At 35.9% G+C, this 26,661-nt stretch overlaps 2 protein-coding genes across 2 annotated transcripts in view; both read left to right on the top strand.

Moving 5' to 3' along the window:
- The window catches only part of LOC106177414 (receptor-type tyrosine-protein phosphatase T-like), a 47,184-nt gene that overhangs the window by 3,972 nt on the left and 16,551 nt on the right, over positions 1–26,661 (top strand). The window lies entirely within an intron of this gene.
- Positions 2,681–17,515, top strand: LOC147764024 (receptor-type tyrosine-protein phosphatase kappa-like). The gene is made up of 21 exons (XM_086995235.1): positions 2,681–2,758; positions 2,919–3,030; positions 3,244–3,514; positions 3,938–3,998; positions 4,185–4,278; positions 4,622–4,710; positions 5,095–5,255; positions 5,947–6,034; positions 6,525–6,601; positions 6,819–6,855; positions 7,103–7,200; positions 7,362–7,487; positions 7,749–7,906; positions 8,250–8,385; positions 8,566–8,715; positions 8,955–9,125; positions 9,397–9,531; positions 14,821–14,946; positions 15,117–15,274; positions 15,717–15,852; positions 16,277–17,515. Exons 1-21 carry the CDS (start codon positions 2,695–2,697, stop codon positions 16,352–16,354), a joined length of 2,526 nt encoding a protein of 841 aa, XP_086851361.1. The 5' UTR covers positions 2,681–2,694; the 3' UTR covers positions 16,355–17,515.

The following is a 26,661-nucleotide window of genomic DNA, read 5'->3' as shown; positions in this document are numbered from 1 at the left end:
ATTTCGATAGTAATTGCACAGTTTCTCTAACATTCTCCTCACAAGCTTCCTTAGTTTCACCTTGTAAATATAGGTCATCCAAGTAAATGCTGGAAATGTATGCTTTTGACCTTAATTGTGCCAAAACTGGTTTAAGAAGCTTAGTCCAGATTCTGGGTGCAGAGGCTAGCCTATTTGGAAGTGCAACATATGAAAAAAGACTGCCTTTCCATCTATATCTAAGGTATTTCTGAAATTCTGGAGCTACAGGGACAGAGTAGTAAGCATGCTTCAGATCCAGTGAAGCTAAGTAACAATTTGGAGTCATAAGATTTAGACAAGTTTGCACCGTGTCCATTTTAAAATGATGGTATTTTATACAAGAGTTCAATTTTCTCAAGTTAAGAATCATCCTATGGGTGCCATCCTTTTTTGGCCTGAGAAAAATGGGAGAAACAAACTGTCCTGGTTCCTCATTAGAGGATATGATGACACCTTTGTCAAGCAATTTTATAATTTCTGAATCCACAATAAGTTGTTCTGCTGAACTAAAGTTTAAGCTGTTAGGCTCAAAATCTTGTACAGGTTGTTCTGTAAAGTCTAACTTGACCCCTACAGCATAAGAGAGTATCACTGGATCTGAAGTCAACTTCTGCCATTCAAGAAGAGACTGTTTTATATTACCAGCAACAAAAGGTTGACTTACATGAGTATTTCCTAATACTCTTTCTTCTGGAACCTTTTCCCTGTCCAGTCTTTCCTGTTGTTCTGTTGACTTCTCTGGTTCTTCCCTCCTAAAAAAGAACCAGCTTTTTTGTTGTCATAGCGAGCTGTTGCCCTTGTAGGAAATACCCTGGGTTTGGAGAAGATATTTGTGGGTCTAGGGCGTGGTATTTTCTTCTGAACCTTCTTAGAGATTTTTAGGCCTTCTTCAATATCCTTCATATTTGCATCCAAATTATCACCAAACAGCTCCTTGGTGACAGGATTCTGTGGGGAGGCCAAAGCTTTGTATTTCTCATTAATGTCTGGTTTGGCGAGTTCTCTGCGAAACATAGAAATGTCATGTACCACTGCAGCAAGGATGCTGAATCCGTCTGTCATCTTTGCTAGCAATGTTTCAGGAGAAGGCACATCTCCTTCTCCTTCAAGGTATTAAGAACAAGCATCAGCTATCTCCAGGAAGGGTGTAAGTCCATGGAATCTGTTGGTTTGCCAGTTTTGCATTATCCAGTCATTATATTTGGTTAAAGGTCTCAGTGTTCCCCACAGTCTCTGGTTACATTTGATCTGAGTCATGTAGGTACAGTTCTCAGGTGGGTGATAAAGTTTCACCATATCCTCCAGAACTTCCTTAGGCATACCTTTGTACAAAACAGTGTTCATGATTTTAGCAACATCATCATGAACTTTCGGGCCTCTAACTTCATCATTAGTCACTGCAACCAAAATGTTTTTCAAACATTGTAAGCCTTGAGGCTGACTGACCTGAGTTTCTGAAAGTAAGATTCCTCATACAGGGATTCCTCATCATCTGACAAAATAAGCCTCTGTCTCTTCTCTGGGGGCTCACCATCCTGGTCGCTATTTATACTAGCATCGTACGCACGTTTTAGTTCCGATACGACAGGAGTAAGAGACGCTAGCATCTGGTGAATATTACACAATTGCTCCTTCATGTCGTTCATATCTTTTTGTACCTCACGAGAGCTCACTGAATGATCACTGAATGATTTGGAGTAGTTTCCATGCGAGCGTGAGCTCCGGCTACTTCTAGGACCCTGGGCGCTGCCATCATGTGTAGCCGACTTGTTAGATTTGTTGTTCGGGTCGTCACGTGACTCCGAGTCTACCTCGTGTTGGAATTTAGGTTTTTTCCATGGGAGCCTGCACCGTCCGTGAAGCTGACGTCCTTTGTCAGCTTTGCTCTTTTGCTATAAGCAGAGCTCGGGGTTCTTAGTCTTTTACCCCTATTACCACTAGATTTGGTTGTGGTAGTCGATTTTTTTGAGCCAGCATCCTTTGCTGAAGCCCGCTCTGCGCCACTCTGGCTTGCCTCAGCCTGAGCAATAATAGCGCCAACTAAGTCGCTTTGCAGTCCGGACTGAGCCGACGACATGCTAAAAAACCAGCGTCAATTAGTACAAAAGATTGTCTGCCAAGCAATCTCTCACAAAAGAGTATGACCAGTCTTTAAAAAACCACGTAAATTATAAAAAATCGATGAATAATCGAGTGCACGTGTGAGCACGAAGACAAGCGAACGCAGAATTGAGTACCACGCAGGCGCACGCATATCTCGTAGAATCTCGAATGATCAGATGAGAGTTAAGTTCTTAATATTTTTAACATAATTTAAAGAGCCTGGGCCTTCAACTGATTTCACCAACACTAGCAGATCAGACACATCTTTGGAGTTTTCGTGGAAAGAGCCATTTGTCAGGAATGGGAAAATAACGGGCTACAAGGTAATCGAAACGTAAAAGGTGGCTTAAAATGCTATTGTATACATAAATGTAGCTGTCTCGGTGAATCATCATTGTAACCATGTCTTATTTATTGCCATTTATTATTCATTCATTGTTGCCTTTTGGTATAAAGGTTGGATGTTCTGTTGATGACAAGAGCATGCCAGAAGAAGTCGTCATGCCAGCAAGAATATTTGGCGTTAGAATTAGTAACTTGACGTCAGGAACGCAATACTTATGTAGGTTAATGGCCAAAACATCGGCAGGGTATGGGGATTCATCACAAGTTATCGCATGGACAGAGCCAGCGGGTAAGTATTTTATTACCGTTACAGAGCATTTGAATTTAAAATATCTAAGTAATGTAGTCCTTTTAAGTACATATAATACTGTAAAGAAACCCAATTTTATGTTTGACGATTTGGGACATCAGTTTTTGCATTTGGAATTGGTGTTATTTCATCCTTACAGTCCCAAATGATATTGAAGTGACCCCAGTCTCGCAAAGCTTATTGCAAAGAACAGTATCGAGCATTACCATTATGTTACCAAGCAAACACTATGGAGACGTGTACAAGTATAGGTAGGAACATATAACACTTGTTGTAAAATGCGTTTGTCAAACAGATTTATTTTGATTCAGAGGAGGCATCTGTATCTCAAATACACATGGTTATGGTACACAACTGATCACTGCTGTATCCTTCGAAGGTACCTGTCAAGAACTAGCTATTAAGCAAACGCACGAGTGTGGGTTTTACACATTATGAAATGAATATATTGCTTTTTACTCTAGGATTGTAGTGGAGAAAGAGATAAAACAGAGACGTCGCCGACGAGCTTCACTGTCAGAACTAAGCCATACTAAGATCCAAGGACTTGTGCCGTGCCAGTCTGTGACAGACACCGACCAGTTGCTGTGTGTGGCGGCTGAACTGGGTGCTGATGACCTTGGGAAGCCGTTTACTGTTGGAGATAATAAAACATATGGCGGCTTTTATAATCGACCACTGGAGGAAAGGGAATCTTACAACATATATTTTGGCCCTGTGCAAACAGTAGATGGGGTACGTACTAATTTAGCGTACTTTTTGAATAAGGTAGAATGTCTTATAGTTCATATACATGTATAGTTTTCTGGGGCGGATCCAGGATAATTTGAAGGGGGAGGGTCAGCGGATGCGAAGCTGATCCCCCCCCCCCCTTGGCGTGGGGATTGGCGCCCGCCGCAGGGGCCCGAAAAAGCTGGTATTTTAGAGGACGAAAGGTGCCATTTGGTACGGTTTAGAACTATGATTCAGCTAGTCAAAATTGTTGTTTCAAGAGGGGACCATTGGTGTGATTTTTTCAGGACCCCCCTGACACCCCCCCCCCCAAATCCGCCACTGAGTTTTGTCAGCGCACAGCATTTTGGTGACTGATCGATTGATTTGCAATTCGACACAACAACATCTTAAAATGTGTATGCTTTTTGTCTGTGTTCTTTGTAGATTACTTCCCAAGCCTATGTTTCCTTAGTAAGGGGTGTTATACCACAGATGGATGTCGAAAGTAAGTGGTGAATTTATCCTTGATATGTGCATCAGCAAGATTTTGAATACAACGGCCCTGGGAAGCAAATAATAATAATAATAATAAAAACGCGAATGCCTCATCTTTACGTTTAATTGAATAAAAGTACAAACATTCAGGTATTACAAACGCACATATATTTTGGTATCATGGAGTCATGTACAGTTCTAGGTCTAGATGTCGGTGTCCTCGTCGGCGGAGTTGTTGCAGCCGTATTGGTGGTGGCAGGTGTGGCTATAGCAGTCTGGATATACATGAGGTAAACATATTTACAGGGGTTGTGTCATACGCTTGGACCATGGATTATTCTTGCTGTTTAATTCAAAGAAATGCATTGTTCTCCAAACACTGAGATATGAACGTGGCTAATACTTGATAACATTGCAAAAAAAAGTTTAGCACGAAAATATAAACCACCACTACTAGATTTGAAACCATTCATCCTTATTATGTAGAGTAATAACGGTACTGGTAAGCCGCTGAATAACATTTTAACGTATGAGTTCTTGTTGCTATCTGTTTGATGCGTAAGAGTAATCGTATATTTATGCCGTATTGTATCTTATATTCTATATGACGCGCATTATGCATAATTTTGTTAGAAGACGAAGGCGTGGACTGGAAGCTACACATTCAAGTAGTGCATCTGACAGAGAGATGAAATCGCTGAAAGTAGAGACACGCAATGAAGGTAAGTGGATTAATTGGCACGTGCAATGCGTTAGGTGATCCCCCTCCCCAACCCCAACCCCCCACTCCTGTAATGGCCCGGTAACGTGAAGTCAATAATTTTATAATATATACAGAACATGAACTTTGTCTAAATTTGAAGCTTTGGCTAATATTAAAATGTGTATTTTATTCATAAATGATCAAGTTACATGTCAAAGAATGAAAACTAATCAATGAAACTTGATCACAAACCATAAGTGTCAAGCATGTAGTTCAATTTTCCATTGTGTTTTCACTCTTTTGTGTAAAAAAAATATCCTATACATTAAATTTTTTCTTTGGTACCTGTAATCCGAAACAACTCTCTTCTTTTCATGATCTCTCTCTATATATATGTATATAGATTACGAACTACCAAATTACCATATGCCGGAAAACCCGTATATGGAACTCAATTGGGAACATTTAGACGACAATATGGAGCAGGGCACAGACATCCCTGTTGAAGATATCTTCACAGTTATGCAGAAGAAAAACAGGGAAGCGCTGAAATCGGAGTACGAGGTTTGTTGATTTTCATTGGTATTGTACAGCATGTTCAGCCTGATGATACATGGAGACCATTTATTGGTTCACTGTTTTGTGTGTTCTTTATCGAGATTAAAAAGAAGCAGGCTGACAGTCATAGGGGACTATTGATAATGAAAACACACATTATAGAAGAACACTTTTTTATATTAAGTGCATTACAAATAAAATCAAATACACACCCACAGAACTTAAAGGGATAATAACTCTTCGTATGAAATCAATATTTCACAATAAAAACATTGTGAATAACTCATAAAAATGTAATATATTCTGTTTTACGACGAAAACAGCAGTTATAGCTATTATTCTGATATATGAGCTTGTCTTCAGATCACGTGATCTCCATAGATGACTATACTCTGTTATAATCTCTTAAGAGATTTTAACAAAAAACCGGACTTTTTAGAAAAAAAAAGGGACTAACTTTGAATGTAAAAATGGATTCATTCACCATTGGTAAGTATGGGAAAATTGTTGTTTACTCCAGGAAAATTCATTTTTTTGGCCAAAACGAAGAGTTATTATCCCTTTAAAAATACTGTTCGTTACTCTTTAAGTATACGTACGCTGTCGCAACGAACCAATTAACCAACTATAACCAGTTCACTCTGCAGAACGCATCCAGAAGACGATATAGTTTTAGCATATTCATGCCTTTTTGTAGAAATTACCCACAGTATTCACTGCGACGTGCCATGTAGGACAAAAACAGGAAAATCACATGAAAAATAGACTTGATACTATTCTGCCATGTAAGTGAATCGAGACCATTATTTATTTACAAATATTTACATAGTTAATTATCTTTTTAGTGATAGTAATCATTTACTTTGGAACAAAATATTTACATGCATAAAACAGATGCGTTTTGATTTTATCACAAGAGCACCATCAGGTTTAAAGATCACAGCAACACTAAAAGCATCTTTTTGCTGAATGCTCACAGTGTCACTGAAACGTTACTGAATAGAAATCCTTGGACAATGTAATAGAATATATACAAAAAAGTTAATTCAGCTAGTATTGGTAAAGTGAGGAATGCTTTTGTCACACGTTTGTGGACATAAATTTATGCCATGTTTTTTTCAAAAAGTTAAAGTAGCAGCTTACATCCAGCCAAACTGATGTCTTCGTCACTTGAACAGCACGTTGGATAATTCTGTTGGTACAACCACGTACATGTTAAACATTGCAATGTCAGGTTATGAAGGTTTCACCTTATTTACTTACTTACAACAATAGATGATCACTCCCGGGTCCCGCTGACTCCACTGCCGGACGACCCTCATTCCGATTACATCAACGCAAATTATATAGATGTAAGTACAGGTATTGACCTAAGTGTCATTTATTCAGTTTTCGTTTTTTTTCGTTTATAATTGTGTGCAATGTTAAGAAGAAGGAACGTGTTTTGTTATGTAGAAAGGTTAAGGAAAAAGCAACTATATATATGTGTTACTTGAAAGACTACGTTACATGCATGTAGTATGTGATGATGTCTAAATGAGCTTCCCTTTTTATCTCATTTGATTGAAGGGCTATGGACAGAGTAGAGCATTCATTGCATCTCAAGGTGATTATGATTTCTTTATACACACACACATATATATATATATATATATATATATATATATATATATATATATATATATATATATATATATATATTTTTTTTTTTTTTTTATTGGTTCTGGTTCTGAATTCTGACGTTCCTGTCTTTATGCGATACTGCAAATTGTGATTTTCAAAATTCACTTTAACTGTTATGTTGATGACCAACGATTCTCCTATACATAACATTGTTATTGTAACTTATTTAGGTCCGAAACCAAACACAGTCGGGGATTTTTGGCGAATGGTTTGGCAAGAACATTCACCTCTGGTTGTCATGTTGACCAACCTGACGGAGGATTCTAAGGTGCTTGAGCAATTCATCTGTTTGGATAGATAGCATACTAGTATGTTTCTTGTTTGCATATTTCGTCTGGTATGGAGCCTCACTTATTTAACACAAGTATTATATTATATTATATTATATTATATTATATTATATTATATTATATTATTACTCTGTTCTAGGCGAAATGCGCTAAATACTGGCCCGACGAAGGAAGCAAACGGTTCGGTTTAATAGTCGTGACTCTGAAGAAAGAAGAAACTCACTCTGATTTTGCTGTGCGAACGCTTCAAATGTCAGTGTTACATGTAGGTAATCAGATAACCATCTTTGGAAAATGAAGACTATAGTTAAAATTATCAATTTAGTGAATGTGCTTCTCCCGTCAGATTAAGAATTTAGATGGGGAGAGGTTGAAAGTTAACGATTAAACGATTTGTATAAAATTATACAACACGAGAAAATATCTTTATCTTTCTTCTGACTCACGAATCGAAGGTAGAACAATGTAATGTTATTTGATGTAGCGAATCGTTCTCAATAAATCTCAATGTTTATAATATTTAAAGTCAAATTCGTCCACGAAGACAGTGAAACAATTCCATTTCACCGGCTGGCCTGACCACGGAGTGCCCCCAGACGCCTCAGCATTGGTGCGGTTCCGAGACAAGTTTAAATGTTATCAGAGAAAAGTGGAATGTCAAGGTCCCATCATAGTTCACAGCAGGTTTGGAAATGCCTTTAAATATCAGAGCAGGCAAAGTTTCTACAGTTAACGTACACATTAGTGTGATTAATCTGACTATGCAATGACTGATGGCTACTTGCAAAGAACATGATGCGTCAGCCGGGCAATTGTTAATTACGTGTATTTCATTTTACAGGTATTTTCGTCAACCTATTTTGAAAAATTATAGACATGAATATTTCATTCAAATACCATGTTGATATTTCCTAATATAAAAAAATGAATACTGTGATTATTACACATAATATTACATTTTGTACTTTAAAATGTAGCTCAGTATAATTCCTTTACTGATACACTGTACTATATACTACTCCAACAGTGTCGGTGTCGGTAGGACTGGGACTTTCATCGCCCTGGACTACCTGTTAGACCAAGCCGAGGTTGAAGGGAAGATCAACATATTCAACCTTGTACAGCTGATGAGACGTTCACGTCCGATGATGATACAGACGGAGGTCAGTGGAACACGTGTAATAGTCATTATTTACTGCAAAAAAGTCTGAAAGAATGGTCTTGTTGTCGAACATCCACATGTAAAAAGATATATTCATCAGTCAATAGTTTATGATTATACAAGCAATAATTTGTCATGATCAAATATTTAAACATGATAAATTGTATATATTTCAATGCAGGAGCAATACTACTTCATCCACGACGCAATGTTGGAGGCGCTGTACTGCGGGATCACGACCGTCCCGGTGCAGAAATTGCAGCCTTATTTTCATAGACTGAAACAGGTGGACATAAAATCTGGTCTATCAAAGTTAGAGAGAGAGTTCGTTGTGAGTATATTTCTAAAAATTGAATGTATATATTTATTCAAATTTAAATGCTGAATGCATTATTAAAGGAATGCATGATCGCAAAATCATTACGAATTAGTGACCCCCAAAATATCCAGACAAAGATAAATAAATCTTGCAACAAATATATTTGAGACAAAGAAAGTTTTTAATTGAATTTTTCCGATTATAGCATTTTGAGTCCAGTAGATCTATATAAGCTTCTCTTGTGTTTTAAGGTCCTTCAATATAAGTCCGTCGGATCTGAGGACACCAGCAAATCAGCATTAGATCCAACCAATGTGAACAAGAATCGTGTTATGTACATTATCCCAGCAAACGGATGCAGACCTTATCTCTCCACGCCGGTAGATGGCGGCACTGATTACATCAATGCTGTCTTCATTGGTGTAAGCCAACGCATTTTGTAGTTTTAACAGCGTACCGACTTTGATGTAGAACAAGTATACGGGTTTTAAGTAATTTGTCGAGAAGAAAATATCGATGTTTTAAATTAATTTGAATTGGTGAACAAGGTGGATTATGTCAGCGCACTTTCAATTTGACCTAAGACATTCATAAACAGTAGGCCTTATATGTGCTTAATAATAAATTTCGTATTTTATCGTAAATCTGCAATTATTTAACATGATCTCTTATCCTTTTTACAACTAATTCCAGGGCTACCGCCGTGCTGACGCCTACATCGTGACACAGATGCCTCTACCTAATACTGTGGTGGACTTCTGGAGAATGATGTATGATCACAATTCTGCTACAATTGTTATGATGAATGAAGCGGAAAATTTGGAAAAGGTATGCCTTGCCTAATGTACTCATTGGGATTTCTTTCAAGACGAGCTATCGGTGAAAATGTGTAAATTTATTATACAAAATAAAATTCATTATAATGAAAAAATCTACCTTGTATTTGCCTCCCAAATTGTTAAGTAACGATGCAATCCTACAAATATATTTTCATGTAACACTTTATATATATATATAATAATAATAATAATAAGATTCTTATATGGCGCCTTCCATTCTATCTTAAGGCGCCTTACAATAATGGCTAATATACTAAAATCATTAAAATGAAGACCAGGGGCGATAAGGCCAGTGATCGTGAAATTCGGTAACTCAGAGGTCAAGCGACAGATTATGCGAAAGAAGCGTGAAATTAAGTCGGGTATAAGACTACATGATGACATCACAAAAACAAAATCTGATGCTTATAAATAAGCTGAAACAGTTCGAGGAAGTTGAAAGGTCATGGTATTATAACTGTAATGTGTATGCAACGTTGAAGAATGGTGGTGGAGAAAGATTGAAATTTGAAATAGGAGATAGACTAGAAGAAAAAATAAAAAGAAAGTGACGCTACCGAATAATCTGGTCACGTAGTGGGTAGCGAATGAACACTTTATGGTTGTCCAAAAGCAATCATTATGATTATGGTACTGCAGCATACAAAACTAGATATTACTTGTTATAGTTTTTATTTGCTTACTTTCTAGGTCTTCTGGTAGTAATATTGTCTGTACCACAATTCCAGTGAACAGCATGGAATGATGTTTGATTTAATTGCAGGGATTGTTATAGTGCACTTTTAGTATTGTAATTTAGTACACAAGGTAGTTTTTTTTTTTTTTTTTTTTTTTTTTTTTTTGTTTTTTTTTAAGTGTCATATATATCCACACTGTGAAGCTTAAAGCCTACCAGCATGAGGTAACGATCTGATGCATCATTATTAAGCAAGCACATTAATTTAGTGTGAATATTAGAGCAACATTGTCTTAGACCCAGTCCTATTTGACCGAGACCGTGTATTTGTGGGTGTGTGTGCTGTATACATTGTGCGTGATGTGTGTCCTGTCCATGTATATTGGGTGTGTGTTATTTTGTGTGAATGTTTCATATTGTTGTAGGTATGTCCGACTGTTTGGACATAATGAGACCAGGTACTGCAACTGTTCTAGTAATTTTGTTAGATATAAGATATCCATATTTTTAATAAGTATACCTGTATAAGTATAAGTAGCTATATATAGTGTATATATATATATATTTATATATATGCAGAACAGATTAACGTAAATGACTACAATTAAGATTGCATCATTGAACTGTAGAGGATTGAGGGAAAATATTAAGCGTAAAGATGTTTTTAGGTTTTTAAGAGAAAAGAAGGCTTCAATTTACTGTCTACAAGATACTCATTTGGTAGAGTCTGATGATAAGATAATACATGCACAATGGGGTCTAGAACACTTGATGACTGCTGGTAAAACTGACTCCCGTGGGGTAACAAACCTATTTAATAATAATTTTGAGTATAGTATAAACGGAGTTAAAAAAGATGACAATGGTGATTTATTGGTAATAGAACTGAAAATTGAAAAAACAATTTTAATAACACTTATTAATATTTATGGCCCAAATAAAGATTCACCAGAATTTTATAAGAATATTCATAAAATATGCGAAGAACATGAATCGGAGTTCCTGGTTATGTGTGGAGATTGGAATTTGGTCCAAAATTTTGAATTAGACTGTTGCAATTATGTAACACAAAACAACAAAAATAGTCACAAAGTTGTAGAAGAGATGAAAAATAGTTTTAATTTGGTTGACCCGTGGAGAATAAAAAACCCTGATAAAAAACTGTATACATGGAGAAGAACAAATCCAGTAAAACAAGCACGGTTAGACTTTTTCCTGGTATCACAAGAGTTAATGTCAATAGTTCGCGACGTTAAAATTGTTCCCGGTTATCGCACAGATCATTCCTATATTGAATTAGAAATAGTAATGTCTAATTTTGAAAAGGGGAGGGGATTTTGGAAATTTAATAATTCTTTATTAAAAGACCACGAATATGTGAAAAAAGTAAAAGATTGTATTTTGCAAACAAAAATGGAATATGTCCCCACGCCAGTGGTGCGTGATAGTATCGTGACTATTCCGAATGAACTATTACAATTAAATATTGATGATGATTTATTTTTTGAAATTATGCTGATGAAAATTAGAGGTATAACAATATCACATAGTTCATGGAAGAATAAACAGAGGAAAAAGCAGAAGGCTAATATTGAACATCAAATAAAAGTATTGCAAGAAGATATTAACAGTAACAATGATGTAAATGGAATAAAACAATTAACAGAGCTTAATACACAACTAAAAAATATAAGGGAGCTTGAAATGAAAGGGTTACTGATAAGGTGTCGAGCAAGATGGGTAGAACAAGGTGAAAAACCGACGAAATATTTTCTTAACCTGGAAAAGAGGAACTATATAAATAAAACTATCACAAAACTGATTGATGATAATGGAGTTGTAATTACGGACCAAAAAGAAATTCTAAACGAAATTAAACGTTTTTATGAATCCTTATATAGCAATCAAGACCAGTGTTTGGAGAATGCTGGGATTGATGAATTAATGGAGGGATTAGAAATTCAAAAATTATCAAATTTTGAGTCATCAAAATTAGAGGATAACATTGCTAAAAATGAGGTGTTACGGTCTCTAAAAGAATGTAAAAATGATTCAGCCCCTGGATGTGATGGCTTTTCTCCTGAATTTTTTAAATTTTTCTGGGTTGACATTGGCGATTTTCTGCATCGATCATTTATTGAGACCTTTAAAAAAGGTGAACTTTCCCCAATGCAAAAATTTGGTGTTATATCAATATTACCCAAGGGAGACAAACCAAGGGAATTTTTAAAAAATTGGAGACCGATCTGTCTATTAAACGTTACTTACAAAATTTTATCTAGAATAATTGCTAACAGAATCAAACCGTTTCTCCCTAAATTAATACACGAAAATCAAAAGGGTTTTATGGAAGGTAGATATTTGGGTGAGAACACAAGACTTTTATATGATATCATACATGTTTGCAATGAAAATAGCGTACCAGGCCTAGTTTTAATGGTCGATTTTGAGAAAGCATATGATTCAATATCTTGGAATTTTATTAGAAAGGTCTTAAGTTTTTTCAACTTTGGGGAAAATATAAAGAAGTGGATTGATATATTTTTTACTAATTTTAAGCTATGTGTGATTCAGGGTGGCAATGCCTCATCTTTTTTTAAAATATATCGTGGGTGCAGACAGGGGGATCCGATCTCGCCATACTTATTCTTGCTATGCGTAGAGATAATGGGTGCTATGTTTAGAAAAAGTAGAACAGTCAAGGGCATTAAAATTAAAAATAAAGAATATAAGATAATGCAGTATGCTGATGATACTGCAATATTATTGGATGGAACAGAAAAGTCATTAAAAAACTCACTTTCACTAATAGACCAATTTGCTAAGTTTTCCGGTTTAAAACCAAATTATCAAAAAACATGCTGTATTAAAATTGGACCATTGAGGTTTACGGTGAGAAATTTTAATGCGAACTATGGAATCAAATGGTCCCAAGAACCGTTTACTTTTCTTGGAATTATTTTTACTGTAGACTTGGTTAACATGGCTGAATTAAATTTTGAAAACAAGGTAAAGGATATTAAAAAATTGATAAAGTCCTGGTCAAGGCGACTATTAAGTGTTACAGGAAAAATTACTGTAGTAAAATCAATAATGCTGTCTAAATTAACACATCTGTTTATAAGCCTACCTAATTTGAGTGAAGAACATATAAAGGATTTAGAAAGTGCATTTTTTAATTTCATATGGAACAATAAGAAGGATAGAATAGCAAGAAAAACATTAATTCAAAATTACCAGCATGGTGGATTACGTATGATTTCAGTCAAATGGTTTATTGATAGCTTGAAAATTTCGTGGTTGAGAAGAATGATGGGCTGTATTAGTATAACATCATGGCATCAATTGTTGTTAGATACATTATCATACAATTTTATGGATCTTGTGAATTTTGGACAGGAATATATAAAGCACATTGAAAAGAAAACCACCAATAGATTTTGGAAAGATGTATTTCAAGCATTCTATCAGTTTAGACAAATAATTGATAAGACTGATTTAGAGTTTTATCAAGCGGTATGGTTTAATAACATGATTAAAATCAATAGTAAAACAATTTATTACAAGAAGTGGCATGAGAAAGGAATAGTTCGTGTATTTGATTTTGTAGATGAAAATAATAACTGTTTAAATTATGCCAATTTTTGTAGTAAATTTAATTTCTATCCACCATTCACAATGTTTTATGGTATCGTACAGTGCATCGAGAAAATGATTAGAAATAAGAAAAACATTGATATATATATATGAATATTCCCTTTAGACCAAAATTTCTAGAAGTTCTGATGAGAAACCAAAAGGGAGTAAGACCTATATATGATACCTTTGTTACTAGCTTGTATTTTAGACCAAAAAGTGAAATAAAATGGGAAAGTGAGTTGAATGTGTACCACGATGAAAAATGGTGGATGGAAAAGAATAACTCGATTAAGAAGTTGGATGATATGAGCCTTAGATGGTTTCAATATCGACTGGTCCATAGAATCTTAGGAACAAATTCTTTTTTATTTCGGATAAATGTAGTAGAATCAAATTTATGTGTATTTTGTATAAAAGAGGAGGAAACTTTTGTTCATTTGTTTTGGGAATGCGGTAGAATTTCAGAAATCTGGGAACAAGTAAGAGAATGGTTAGAAAATGATTTAAATATAAAAGAAAGATTAAACTTAATTGACATTATATTTGGAAAAAAACAAAGTTTGGTAAATTTAATTATTTGTCTGGTTAAGAAATTTATATATTGCCAGAAAATGACCAAAAGTGTCCCAGATTTCTTGAAAGTAAAAAGTTATATTAATCAATATATGGAAAGTGACTACTTTACTTATAGCAAAAATATGGATAATGATGGTTTTATTAAAAAATGGAAAAAATTAGGAAGTGATTTTGTGGATAGGAAATTTAACAGTTAAGTACCATTAGAGCTTGTATGTATATATGGATGTGAGAGTGTTATGTATTTTTTGTTTTGAAATAAAAAAAATAAAAAAAAAAGAAAAAAAAATCATTAAAATGACTACAATATTATATATATATATATATATATATATATATATATATATATATATATACTGTTATCTCTAATAGAATTTATCATCATAGGCTGTAATGTACGTTCCTGAATGTGGTTCTACGACCTATGGGCCTTTCACAGTGGAATTGCTATCTACGCATAATGTAGGCAACTCTGGCACTATCAAAGACTTGGCTCTGAAAAAGAGAAATCGGGTATATTTTATCAATTGTCACAGTTCATGAGACCCACTTATTTAAATTAGATACAAAATATTTGCATTCATTATTCCTAAATTCAGTTAGTTATTTTGGTCACAGTATGAGACAAAGAGAGAGAGAGAGAGATGCACTTAGCTTCACCTTGTTCAATTGTGTAATTCCAGACTAAAGAAGAGTCGCGCAAGATACGCCAGTTCCAGCTCCAAGGGTGGAAGACATCAGATCCCACGCCGTCCTCAACAGAAGCGCTGTTAGAACTATTAGATAAAGTGCAACACTGGCAACAGCAGAGTGGGAACACAACCATTACTGTGCACTGCATGTGAGGCATATTTAAGAATACACCTTTTTTTCAACATAAACTTGTAGGCCTACATACTTTTATCTAGGCTGCGTATCACAGTTTATGTATACATGTAATTACACATATTCAAAGCTCTAATTATGTTGTTAATCCGTTAGCCGATAGTTTATTATTATTTTCTTTAACATTGTGTCTCTTTGCTTGCTTTTTATACAGTAGTTTGTATCCGAAAATAATTTTATTTACAGTACTTAGCCAATCTTTGATCATTCAACAGCTTAACGATATTAATAAAGTTTGCGTTGTTTTGCACATGAATTCTAATATCTAATTGAGTCAAAGTATTCCTGTTTTAAACAGCATTCTCATAAAGTGTATTTGTTTACGTTTTTGAGTCCCTATTTCCAATTTAACTGTGAAATTATTCAATTTTTCAAAGTAATGAAAAATTTCATTTTAGGAACGGAGCCCACCAGAGCGGCGTTTTCTGTGCCGTGTCCAGAATATTAGAGAAGATGAAAGTGGAACAACAGGTGGACGTGTTTCACACCGTCAAAGCCGTACGAATTAACAGACCACAGTTCATAGACAGTTTGGTATGTTGATAACTTAACCATAGAATCCGGTTGAAATATCTTCATATGCGTATATCTTTCGCTCATCATATTTTTACAATTATGTGGTAGGGGAGACCGGGGGTAGTTGGACCCCGGGGTAAGTTGGTCCCCCATCAAGTCTCTTTAATAAAGTTACATTAAGATGCTTAATTATCTCACTTGGACTCACTGCCGACGTTTTCTTAGCACTATTGGATACGTTCACTTTACAAAATGATGTGATCAATTATTTTACCCAATAGTTACTTTGTCATAAATTGATGGGGGGGGGGGGGGGGGCAACTTACCCCGGGGTCCAACAACCCCTAACTGTTGAATGAATGAACTGTGCATTGGTGGAGTTAGTACTGCTGTGTAAAGTTAGTCAACGTTAATGTTTATCACTGTTATTCATTATTTCCAGGAACAGTACAGGTTCTGTTATGCTGCAGTAGAAGAGTACGCCAGGAGATTTGACACTTACGCCAACTTCCATATGTAACATTGCACACTCTTTGTACATGTGCTAGTAACCTTGCAAGGTTTTATGTACAAACGGCTAAAATATATGCAGTTATTCAGTATTGGAGACGAATTTTCCCAGTGTTATGACCTATTGCACCTGCGATTTGTGTCATTGTTTGCCACTGCTTTGAAACATAAATTGTACTGGAGTGGATACTTTTTTCATAAATAGTGCCTATACTCTAGATAGATTTTTACCAGTACTTGTAACATGTGCCCCTGGAGTTCTACTTTGAAGTGCGGTTTAACGCTAAAACAAGTCCTTTCGTTCCTTTATAAGACTAGAAAATCAATCGCCCACGCACCGGCATACTCATTCAAGAGACGAGCTAAGTCAAAAGAACTGCTAATAGTTGATAAATATGCATAACAACGCAATGTCATTTATGTGGTATGGGGTTATTTCAGGCTGTGCATTAACGAATAGAATTAAGTTTAACGCGTATTGATAACTGAGTTGTAGTGGCCTCACTTATTTATAAGCTCGCCAAAAGCCAGCATGAAGCAATTATTTATCTCAGTATATTTACTTTAATAATGATCGATGTCTAACGTAAAGATTTAGATTAACCCCTGCACAACGAAGGTTCACCTAACACAATTAGCGCAATGGCATATTTCCCAATCACATCGAAAATTGTGCTTTATTTGCTTTTGCATGCTTTTTCTCATTTCTATTTGAATCACTTAATGATTAAAATTGTGTACTGTTCATAATATGCACATAACAAAATTCTTTTCAAATATGTAGGCCCCTATAGGTTTCGTTATACGTTAAAATTGAATGTGACGTCGTTTAGAGGTATATGCTTAGGGAAATATGTAGATGCTCATACAGGTGCATAACCAAATATGGTTACTAATACTTTGATCAGAAACGACGGAGATATATTGCTTTGCAGAGAAAAAAATAAATTCGACCGGACTGAATGCCTGTATCTTTCCACCTTGTCTCCCTTGTCCTGTTAGTATCCGACACATGTATAATAATAAAAATATTCTAAACCAAAATTCTAGGCCATGTCCAGTTTTAAGTTTCGAAAAACAGCTTTAAAACAAAGATGCATAACAAGTTTCATTATATAAGGATTTTATTGATAGACAAACACACTTGATTAAAGATTAAGAGAACAATAAAGTTTATTGGGTATATTATTATTCAACAACGCCCTATTTGGTTAATAATCTAACTCGGCTCATGATTTCGTCATATATTTATGTGCTAATATTTTTAACGTGTATTAAGACTATTCGCGTTATATCTAAACTTCAACAATGACATATCATTTTCCTTTACTTGTGCGTAATTTCATGGACTCCATTAACTTCTCGTTGTACATGTACGTCATGTTGCACTAGACATATCCATGCATGTGTTTACATCAAAATATTTTACCTTGCCCTTCCATGAAAAACAAAAATCGCCAACCTGTTTCCCCCTGTCTTTTCACACGTTATAGGAGGGACTGGCCTTGGGTGTGATGAAACGCTTCCCCCTACACAATAGGTTATACTAGTATATGTAAGTTAGTGCAACACTTAAGTGTCCCGTATCTTATCATGCTGGTCCATTGACTGTTTACTCGTAGCCTAGATATAAAACTGTTTTATGTCACCGTGCCGAGAACAAGTTGTCTGAACAAAACTTATCTCATGTAGGCTAACAACGTTAATCGCGATATTTGTGTGGTGGGGGATATCCATGTGCAATGAACAAATGAGAAGAATTACGCTTGGCGGTTACATGGAAGCTTATCTTGTTTTATTTATTTCCATTAGTTCAATTCGCTTATAAAATCTGTTAGCTAATTCGTCTTCTTTCACCGAGCATATATTCATACGTTAATATAACATTTTATGTTCTTTTCATACATGTGATAAGAATAAATATTGAAACCACCAGTCTGCTTCTATTTCCGCCTCTTTTTATCAAAACTAATCAAACACGGGTCAGGGAAGTAACAAAAGTGGCGACAAGATTATTCATGCAGTTGGTATTACGGCGGAAACATGTTTTAAACTCTTTTATCCTAATAATTCATTTTTTCTTTGCCATTCAAAATCCCCTTTTAGTGAATTATTTAAGTATTTTAATACTAATATTAAAATGTACCTTTTTTATTCGTTTTTACTAAATTTAGAGACAATTCTGCGCGAATTTTTCTCTTCTTAACATGTTCAGATATTGTGCCCGAGAAGGACAACAAAGTTTTTTTTAGTGGAATATATTGAGGACATCTTAACTTTTCGTTCGCAATGAATTCCCGTTCATGGATGAAAGATAAATACCCCACAGTGATTGACGTGTTTTCTTCAGTAAACACAACACCCTGATTTATACCCGTGGTATCTATTACCATACGTTAGATGACTGTGACTTGAAGTCACCTTTCAAATAAATTGATCCCCCTGTTTACTCTTCCAAGATAACTGCCACTGAGATAAAACCTTTGGCTCTATACGCATACCTTATCTTCATATCCTTACGGCAAGCTGTTAACTCAGGACGTGTTTTACTGGGCGTTGTAGACGCTGAACGATGACATACTTCCTGGTTGTATGGACCCTCATTTTTTCAGGTAAATTATTTTAATATCGATGAGTTCCAATCCTGAAGTGTTAAGCCAACATACCCTGTATGAACATATACCAGTATATCAAACTGGCATTGCAATTTTACAAGAGTTTTGAATATTCGTAAGTTTCCTGTGCGGTGTTTTGAGTTTCGTGTGTGGTGTTGTGACGATTGTGTGGTGTTGTGGAGCTTCCATACACGCTTCCATTCATTCTGGACTTAGGCCAGTTGTTTCGTTTACTATGGTTTAAACGCCGTATTGAGCTGAGCATTAGCTTTATCATTCATATAATGGGTTTCAGAATACCATTATTATTTTTTTAATTTGTTGTTCTGTGTCTGGGGAATGTTAAGACATGAATACTTAAGCACACAACCGTACTTGTCATAATGACAATGCTAGGGATCATGTAGATAGATAGTAACTGTGACACTGATAGAGGGGAAGGGATACTGGCCGAAATTAATTGCAGTATTCCGCTTACTGGCCCTAACCATCCATAAATAACACTAGGCTAAAGATCTGAATATACAATATCTGTTTTTGTTCGTTGTTTTTTTTCAGTTTTGATTGTTCGAAGACTGAATATGAAAAGTCGATGCACACCTAAGTGTCCCGTATCTTATCATGCAGGGTCATTGATTGTTTACATATAAACATATGAAAATGTTTTATGACATTTTATATTTGAAATTTGAAATTTTCAGCTCTACTCAAGAGCCTTTCCCAGGACAAACTGGTCATGCGCTGATGATCTAGCGCTGAGATGTATTCAATGACCAGTTATACTATGAATGTCCCCCACGCCCCCCGGGCCCAAGAGCTCACCATACTGTGTAGAAGTGGGCCAGCTGGTAGCGCCCCTCGTTCCTATTGAAGTTCTTTAAAGTTCTTATACTTGACATATTAAAATATGGAATATTTTCTCCAAATCATAATTCATCAGTTTTTTTCCTATTTTGCTGACAGATAAATGAAAATAAGAATTAAAATCATGTTTTAAAAACTTTTGATAATCTGTTCGATATCAATGTGACATCAGTTCATTAATTGAATTCGCCAGTGAAGCAAACAAAAATACATTGCCTATTTTAAGTCATACGGCAACCATTGAAAGCGATATTTTGGATCTCCATATTTTCCAAATTATCGTCTTTAAAACAGTTACATGCCCCACAAAGGGCCCGCATGTCAGTGTCTAGTCACAGCATTGGTCGCTGTTCACCCCAACCCAATATAGAGGTGCAATTGATGTCACAAGCATGTTATTAAAAATATTTACTGCTCTGATACATCTAAGTTTAATTATTTGTTTGTAAAAATTGCCCATGTCACCCTGTTAGTTTGGAGGGGTAAGCTGGGTCAAGCCCGTGTCAAAATTCTTTGAAGCTTTGCAGGAAAAATTCTTCCTTTGTTTCTCTAGCTCCTTCTTAAACCTAGTGTCCAGATTTTATCTAGTGCCCCCAGGGTTGCGGGAGCTGCTCTTTGAAAATAACACTCGGGCAGATTTTTACCTGAGCTGCACAGATTGCTAACTGTGTTTGATTATTTTAGGGTCCCACATGAAGAAGCTTGTATAAAAGTTTCACTCTCCTGGAACTATGAATAATTAAAAATAATTCATCGTTTAAGCCCAACAAGGAACATACGTTACTGTCACAAATACAAAACGTCCAACTGTGAAACGTTCTACTCACTTTGAAAATTCAGTCATCACTGGTTTTGTTCATTGATTTATCTCCTACAAGTAGGCCTATAATGTTGCTAAAAATTATAATAATCTTGTGTATAGACCAGTTAATTGTTTTTGAACGACTTAAGTTTGCTTGTCACAGAATATTAAAAAATGGGGAAAATACACCCTACCGACAGTAAAATAAGCATTAAATAAACATGTTTCCCTTCATGATCCAAAGATTATATCAGAAATGTCAAACTATCATGGAACCACAATATATTGTTCGGTCAGCAAAAGAAAACATTGTATCTCTTGCACACAAGTACTTGAACAAAATGAAACATTTTGACAATTTTTCTAGGGAACATACGTTACCTAGTATAAGCCATGACGCAAAGCCCCTTGAGATACAGTTTAAATATTTATAAAAACGTCCTTACGTCATGTCTAATTTACCATGACTGAACCACTAAAAAACATATCGGAACGCGGCATAAAATGAAAATTAAAGGCAAGAACATACTTTACCGTACGTTTTTGGAACATAGGCTACGTTACCATATAGGGCTCTTTGCGTAATGTTTAAGACATGGTAAAAATTGGATTTCAGTTGAGACAGTCGTGGATTTTTGTTTTATACACGTATTTTGAATTCATTCATTTTTATTTTTTGACACTTCAGCATGTGAAATGCACCTCTATATTGGGTTTGGGTGTGTTACGCCGGACCTCATCTTGCTGCTATCAGAGCTTTCAAGCGGCAAGGCGTTCTTTAGGATAGGTTTTTAGAGTTTAATCTGGAATAAAATTCCAGGCAACGGTTAAAACTTGTCCAATTTAGCTCAGTTTTGTTGTAGGACAGGCAGGCCGTTGATTCGGCGGGTAATGACCTACCCACATATTGTCTATGTGGTTCAAATATGGCGATTTTGATGACCAAGGTAGCTGCTCATTCCCTTGGTTCTGAAGTTATCTGCTATTATTAAAAGTGCTCTTTGTTAACCGGCAATCTAATCGTGCAACCTATAATTGTTCTCAGGTTCCCCGCTATCAAATGATGGTCAACTGGTTCCCAGAATATTCTTTTATTTGATCTAGTTCAGGTTTTCATCGACGACTTCCATTAGTGTTTTGGCACCAATGTGGTATCCACTCCAAATTGCGACCCTGTCATTGACCCTAGTCACTTAAGAAGTGGCACACGCCTTGGCGTAGGTCTCTTCAGGATGTCTGTAAACTCTGTTTTGACCAGTTTAGCGGTACGGGTGAAATCTAACCTCAATAAAGAAAATCACGCGGTTTCAGTGTTCTTCCCAGAAACGGCCATGGTCCCCAATTCGTTAGAGAAACAGACTACGCTGTTTTGCTGTTTACAGTATCTTCCTTAGAGGTTGCCTGATATCCTAACCTGCGGAAACCATTTTGGTGTTCGCTAAGAGCATTGAAAAACGCGTTTTGGTGACAATTTGTCCCTCATTCAAAACGGACTGGGTGGCTTTGGTTTAATTGCAGCAACATATCCTGAAGGACAGTGAGTCTTGTACCCTGGTGGTAAGATGTCGATACATTGGGCGTGGTCTCTGTGTAGGTGCATCAGTCTTGGCATAACTCTCTAAAACTGTGCAGACCATTCCGTTTGACACAATAATCTGTCTGGCAATGTCTGTCTTTTTCGCGCCATTCTGGCACAGCTTAACAGTTTTATAAAACACTGCTTAACTCCTTTTACGCACTGAAAAACCGACTGCTTACATGCAAAATTTCAAATTCTTCGATACAGTAGTTGCCGACATATGGATACTTTTTTGACAGAACCATGCTTCACCAAAGCTAAGCTTTGATCAGTCCAAAGGAGCACTAGCCAATTAAATCACTGCATATTACACAATGCAGCAGTGCAACAGACTTGGTAGTCAGTTAATTGGTAGCGAAACACCTGACTTCATACTTCTCCAGTCAGATATCTTATGTGAGATCTGAGTTTTTTGAAAAAAGAACGCTTTTTTTTTTTACCTAGGTATACCTTTAAAACTGAAATATTCCATATTAAATGTCAAGTCTGTACATGTATGTATGGCCTCCCTGACACATCTTGCGAAATCTTCACTTTCTTTGTCTATTATTCTGGCGCTGTCCCAATCAATGATGTGTTGTAAACCATCATATTGTCCATTTTCTCAACTTCTGTTCTGTGTTCTTTGACTCTTGTCGATAGTGAAACATTTGGTCTCTCCTACGTAACACTGATCACACTTTTTACAATCAATGGTGTATACACCTTCTTTTTGCTCTGATTTGTCCTTCGGGTGCACTAAAATCGTTTTTATTGTAGAGTTGGGTCTTATAGCGGTATTGATCTTCCTTTTTTAAGTATCCCAGATACTTTCTCACTAAGCCCACTGACATAACCCCTGTATGGAATCACTACTAGGCCTCTGTTTTTTTTCTTTCCTGTTCTTTTTAGTGTTACCCTTTCTTTTTCTTCTCCATTTGGTTTTCCACTTGGTTCACTTACCACTGGGGGTAACCGCATACTTTCAGAGCGTCTTTAATTTTGTCCTTCTCTTCCTTCTAGTCTCTGTTATCTGTCACAATGTTTTCACATCTATTCATGCATTACTGTTCTGACTACCCCCAATTTTTGATGTAACGGGTGGTGTGAACTAAAAGCCAAATATTGATTGGTGTGAGTTTTCTTTCTGTAAACTTTGATTTTAACTGAACCGTTCTTGTTCCTCTCCATCAAAGTGTCCAAAAAGGGTATCTTCAATCTCATAGGTGAATTTTATGTTACCTGTCTCGTTCATACTGTTCAGGTGTTCTGTCCACTTTTCCACATTCCCTCTCTTAATTATCTCCAATGTATCATCCACATAACGTTTCCACAAAGTGGGCCTGATGCCATCTGTAGCTGTATCCAGGGATTTTTGTTCTAAATGTTCCATAAATAGATTTGCTACAATAGGTTTTCTTTTTTGAGGGTTCTATATTCTTTCAGTCTGTTGTGCATGATGTCCAATGATTGTGGAATAGGTGTATTAGTGAACAGTGACACTACATCATGAGACAAAAACATTTGAATATTTGACGGTATAAAAGCATTGTATTGTCTGACGGTGAAACTATTAATTTCAACAATATATGTATATATGTCAGACTAATGAACTTTTTTAAGAGCTTAGATTAGGATCTGGCATGTGACATATATATACGAATTCGTGTTATCGAATTAAGGATAAGAATGAAAGTCAATTTAACTATAAGCTCTCTAGTGGTTTAATTCACAGTATGATTAGTCACTATCAATAGAGGCAAGCTTAACACACGCAGACACATATACATACTGCATCAGAATCAATTATGTTAATCGTCTGAACTTGCTGTAGTTGATAGAGGCTAAAATAATTTGTTTTAGTACGTCGGAGTCAATGTTGTAACATTACTGATGGATACTTCGGCTGGGTATGTGACACAACATCTGGATGCTTCTGTAAGGAAGGACAAGTGTGTCAGAAGACGCTGTCCCCAAACTGCCCTGGTCACTGTGTGGACAACCCCTGGGGGATAGGATGTGTGGACGGTAGGAAGGAGCCAACAAGAGTGGCGTTTTATCATATTTGAATTAGTAATAACTAAAAGATATTTTAAAGTATAAATTATTGAGATTAAGCTATATGGAACTTGTTCTGCACAAGTAAAAGCTAATTAGGCCTAACATACCAATCAAATATGCAGTATACTTTTGATGTGGGCCTACATTGAACATTCGTCTTTTCTTTTATCATAATTATTAGATCAACTGGCATTTTTTTAATTCAAGAAGGTTTTTTAATCAGAACTGCGAAAGTATTTGTTGAATGGGGCTTCTTCAGAAAAACCCAATCTAGCCCTTGATAAGTCTACAGTACAATCAAGTACCCACGCAAATGGAGGTCGTAGCTACCTATCATCATTAGCGGTAGACGGAAACAACGTCACTGTTGACTCCATGTGTGCAAGAACCAACCAAGAAAATAACCCGTGGTGGCAAGTGGATCTGGGAGGTCTCTACGTTATTCGCTCTGTGGCGGTTATAAGGCCAAACAACTGTATGTATGAGAATATTTCTGTTCAGGTTACAATCACGATAATTGTTATATTTAAAATTTTAACAGATTGTAAAATATGTCACCCTATATTGCGAAAATGTCTTCGTTAATTGCCGTAGAATTATTAATAAGTAGTCGCAAACCTTCATAAAACTTTCCAGTAACATACCGGGTATCAACATAAATCATACACATGTTGATAACTATGTCTGTAACTGCGATGGGACTACAGATGTAGGCTACAGTGTAAATGCATAGTTTACTGTTGATTAGTATATACATGTACCTCGTAAATGGTCTGTTTAAACTGTTCCATATCAATACGGTCTCTAGGGTATTATGAACAGAGGGTGCTGGGTAGGTAACCTTTTTGTGTTCTTCCCCATCCTCCCTTGCTATAAAAAGTGTTTTGAAATACATGATACTACTAATAAATTTTTCAATACGTTACATTATATGAGCTATATGGTTAAATGCGTCACAGGACCTCAATGTGGGTTTTATTTTCCTTCTGTGTAGAAATGGGCCCTGAGACCCGACTTTTGGTTCTGAAAAGGAGGGACACAGACGCCGGATCGGCCTATTTTCTACCTGCTGTTACAACATACATGTAGTAATCCTACGTGTATCATGATTAAAGGGATAACAACTCTTCGTATGCGGTCTATATTTCACAATAAAATATTGTAAACAACTCATGGAAATATAATATATTTTGTTTTAACACAAAACGGCAGTTATAGCTATTATTCTGATATCTGAGCTTGTCATCAGACCACGTGACCTCCATAGATGGGTATACTCTGTTATAATCTCTTAAGAGATTATAACATAAAACCAAACTTTTGAGAAAAAAATCTGAATGTAGAAATGGATTCGTTAACCATTGGTAAGCATAAAAAAAATTGTTGTTTACTCCGGGAAAATTCATATTTTGGCCAAAACGAACAGTTATTATCTCTTTAAGTGCAGGTCGTGTCTTAAATACGGATAGGTATCAATAATGTGTGTTATTTTTTGTTTCAAGGTCAAACAAATCCGGTTATCAGCATGTATATTGGGAATGATACAACCCAACAAGGGAACGTACAATTACCAGGCAGTTGTTCTTTCGAGTTAACGGTGCATCCCCCAGTTCTCGGTCGCTTTGTCAAGTTCTCAAAATCTGGATCTCAATCTTTGCAGTTGTGCGAAGTCATTGTTCGAGGGTATACTTATCCATGTAAAATATACCTTATACTTTCGCGTAATTGCCAATGCGAATTAAGCTTTTAAGATTAAAATTAAAATTATTACCATCGAAGGATTTATTTATTCTGTATATACCCTACAACAAGAAATATGCGTTTCGTTGTTAAAGCAATACTTTTATGTTGAATGCAGCGGTTTGTAGGAATAATGATGATAGTCGTAGGAGTACTGGGTAGTATGTGTGGTCACATTTTTTAATTTGATATCAGATACATGTTTTGTGTTGTATATCAATGACTTCCAAATTAAGCAGCAATTATCGTTTGAAGTAGGCATTTACTTTTTAATATTATTATTTCAGATAACATAGCCTTTGGGAAGATTGCTAGTCAATCTAGTACTATTAATCACACCCCTGGAATTCTTCCTGAATACGCCATAGATGGCAATACAAACACGGATCTCAGTGCTGGCAGTTGCTCACATACACGGCCTGAACCCAATCCATGGTGGAAAGTTGATCTTGGCAACACGTACTCCATCTATTCCGTGACATTGGTGAACAGGGCAGGCCTAAGTAATTGTTTTGTTATATATTACGTGATTGGTAATGTCTGACAACCACTTTGTGTTAATGATGATTGTAAAGATGATACTTTTGTGTGATTGACGATGTAGAGAATACGCTGCTTTTTTTAGAAATATAATTTAACCTTGCCCACTAATTGAACAAAAAGGTTGTCCCATCTAC

This window comes from Lingula anatina, chromosome 1 (assembly GCF_051362555.1).
Source record: "Lingula anatina isolate TDL-2025a chromosome 1, LinAna3.0, whole genome shotgun sequence".
Classification (NCBI taxonomy): Eukaryota; Metazoa; Brachiopoda; class Lingulata; order Lingulida; family Lingulidae; genus Lingula; species Lingula anatina.
The sequence above is the reverse complement of the archived record's forward strand: the minus strand, read 5'-3'. Positions and strand labels throughout refer to the sequence as shown.

What these genes read in the sequence shown, in the direction of transcription:
- LOC147764024 (XM_086995235.1), top strand. Translation starts at nt 2,695, where the DNA reads ATGGCCAAAACATCGGCAGGGTATGGGGATTCATCACAAGTTATCGCA. An exon ending in CGCATGGACAGAGCCAGCGG is followed by an intron (nt 2,759 to 2,918) that starts GTAAGTATTTTA and finishes TCATCCTTACAG; the next exon opens with TCCCAAATGATATTGAAGTG. An exon ending in CTGTGCAAACAGTAGATGGG is followed by an intron (nt 3,515 to 3,937) that starts GTACGTACTAAT and finishes TGTTCTTTGTAG; the next exon opens with ATTACTTCCCAAGCCTATGT.